This window comes from Condylura cristata, unplaced genomic scaffold, assembly GCF_000260355.1.
Source record: "Condylura cristata isolate star-nosed mole 26May11 unplaced genomic scaffold, ConCri1.0 scaffold00009, whole genome shotgun sequence".
Lineage (NCBI taxonomy): Eukaryota > Metazoa > Chordata > Mammalia > Eulipotyphla > Talpidae > Condylura > Condylura cristata.
Window position 1 is genome coordinate 2,697,655 of NW_004567110.1, and position 1,489 is coordinate 2,699,143.

At 70.8% G+C, this 1,489-nt stretch overlaps 1 protein-coding gene across 1 annotated transcript in view; it reads left to right on the forward strand.

The window, feature by feature from the left end:
- The window catches only part of COL22A1 (collagen, type XXII, alpha 1), a 144,036-nt gene that overhangs the window by 12,478 nt on the left and 130,069 nt on the right, over positions 1 to 1,489 (forward strand). Inside the window, exon 2 of the mRNA XM_004679973.1 lies at positions 2 to 179. Coding sequence (XP_004680030.1) covers positions 2 to 179 — 178 coding nt within the window. The remainder of the gene's footprint in view (position 1; positions 180 to 1,489) is intronic.

Below are 1,489 nucleotides of genomic sequence, written 5' to 3' on the forward strand. Positions count from 1 at the left end.
CGCCGCGGCCGCCGCCCGCCGGGCGGGCATCCGCATCTTCGCCGTGGGCGTCGGGGAGGCGCTGAGGGAGGAGCTGGAGGAGATGGCCTCGGAGCCCACGTCCGCCCACGTCTTCCACGTGTCCGACTTCGACGCCATCGACAGGATCCGGGGCCAGCTGCGGCGGCGTCTGTGTGAGAGTGAGTGGGGTCCCTGGCCACGCGTGGGAGGCAGGGGCAGGCCTGGGGCGCGGGGTCCCCGCGTCCCCACTCTGGGAGGCAGAGCGGCCTGGAAGCCGAGAGGGCCGAGTTCCGCGGAGGGGGTGCATCTGGGAGGCACCCTCGTTTCTGCAGGGGGTACAGGGGGTGTCTGCTCGTCTCAGCTGCTGAGTCGGGGCCAGCCCGCGTGCCATGCAGGCGGGCGGCGGGGATCAGGTCCTCTTCCCTCCCCGGGGCTGTGGGGGGATACCCGAAGAAAATGGGGATCCCCCAGTATGGGAACTGCCTGGCCAGAGGCGGGCTGCAGGTGCCGGGCCCCAGCTCCGCGGCTCCGGGCTCTGAGTTCGCCCCTGGAATCCAGCGCGTGCGTTGGGAGGCGGCGGAGGGGCTTCGCAGCAGGCGGAGGCAATGGCCCTAGGGGCTCAGACCCTGAGAGAGTTGACCTCCAGGACTTCAGGGGGCCATTCTGAGGACAGCCCGTTCCCTGCTCCCCCAGACGCAATGTGGGGGGCGGGCAGCTGGTGTTGAAAGGAGAAGTGAGAGCTGCGGGACGACAGGGTGACCTGTAGGATGAGGGGGTGACCTCAGGACGACAGGGTGACCCTCAGGATGACGGGGTGACCCTCGAACGATGGGGTGACCCGCAGGATGATGGGGTGATCTATAGGATGATGGGGTGACCCGCAGGATGACAGGGTGACCCGGGGCTGGGCACACAGCACAACTATCAAGGTGCTCGTGGCCAGGGGCTGGGACCCCATTGCACAGGAGGGGGGGGTCACTGGGACGTGACGCCCCGTTAATAAGATGGCTGGCCCAGGGCTGTGCCTGGCTCCAGCCGCCCCTGCGCCCCAGGACCCCGGCTTCACCCGCCTGACTTGGGTCTGAAGCAGGCGACGCTGCCCACATCCCAGGCACTGGGTAGGGCGTTCCCGTGGCGCACGGTCAGGGCAGGGTGCCCCTGCCCCGCCCCCGCCTGACGTGAGCCCCGCAACCGGGCCAGGTGCTGTGTCCCTGCCAGGGCCCCGAGCAGGGCCAAGAGGGCCGGCAGTGACCGGCCCCCAGCTGAGACCGTCGTCCTGGCCCGCAGGCCCTCAGGCCCGGCTCCAGAGCCGGCGGCCGGTCAGCCTTGCCGTGAGGGCTGACCGTTACGGGCCGAGGCCCGCTGACCCCACCGAACATTGGGGCGGAGGGACCCCACCCCCGGCCTCACGGAAGGCGGCCGACCCAGGCAGAGCGTCGGGGCCGTGAGAGAGAAGGGGACGCCCCTCGGGCAGCCGGAGCACAGCTGG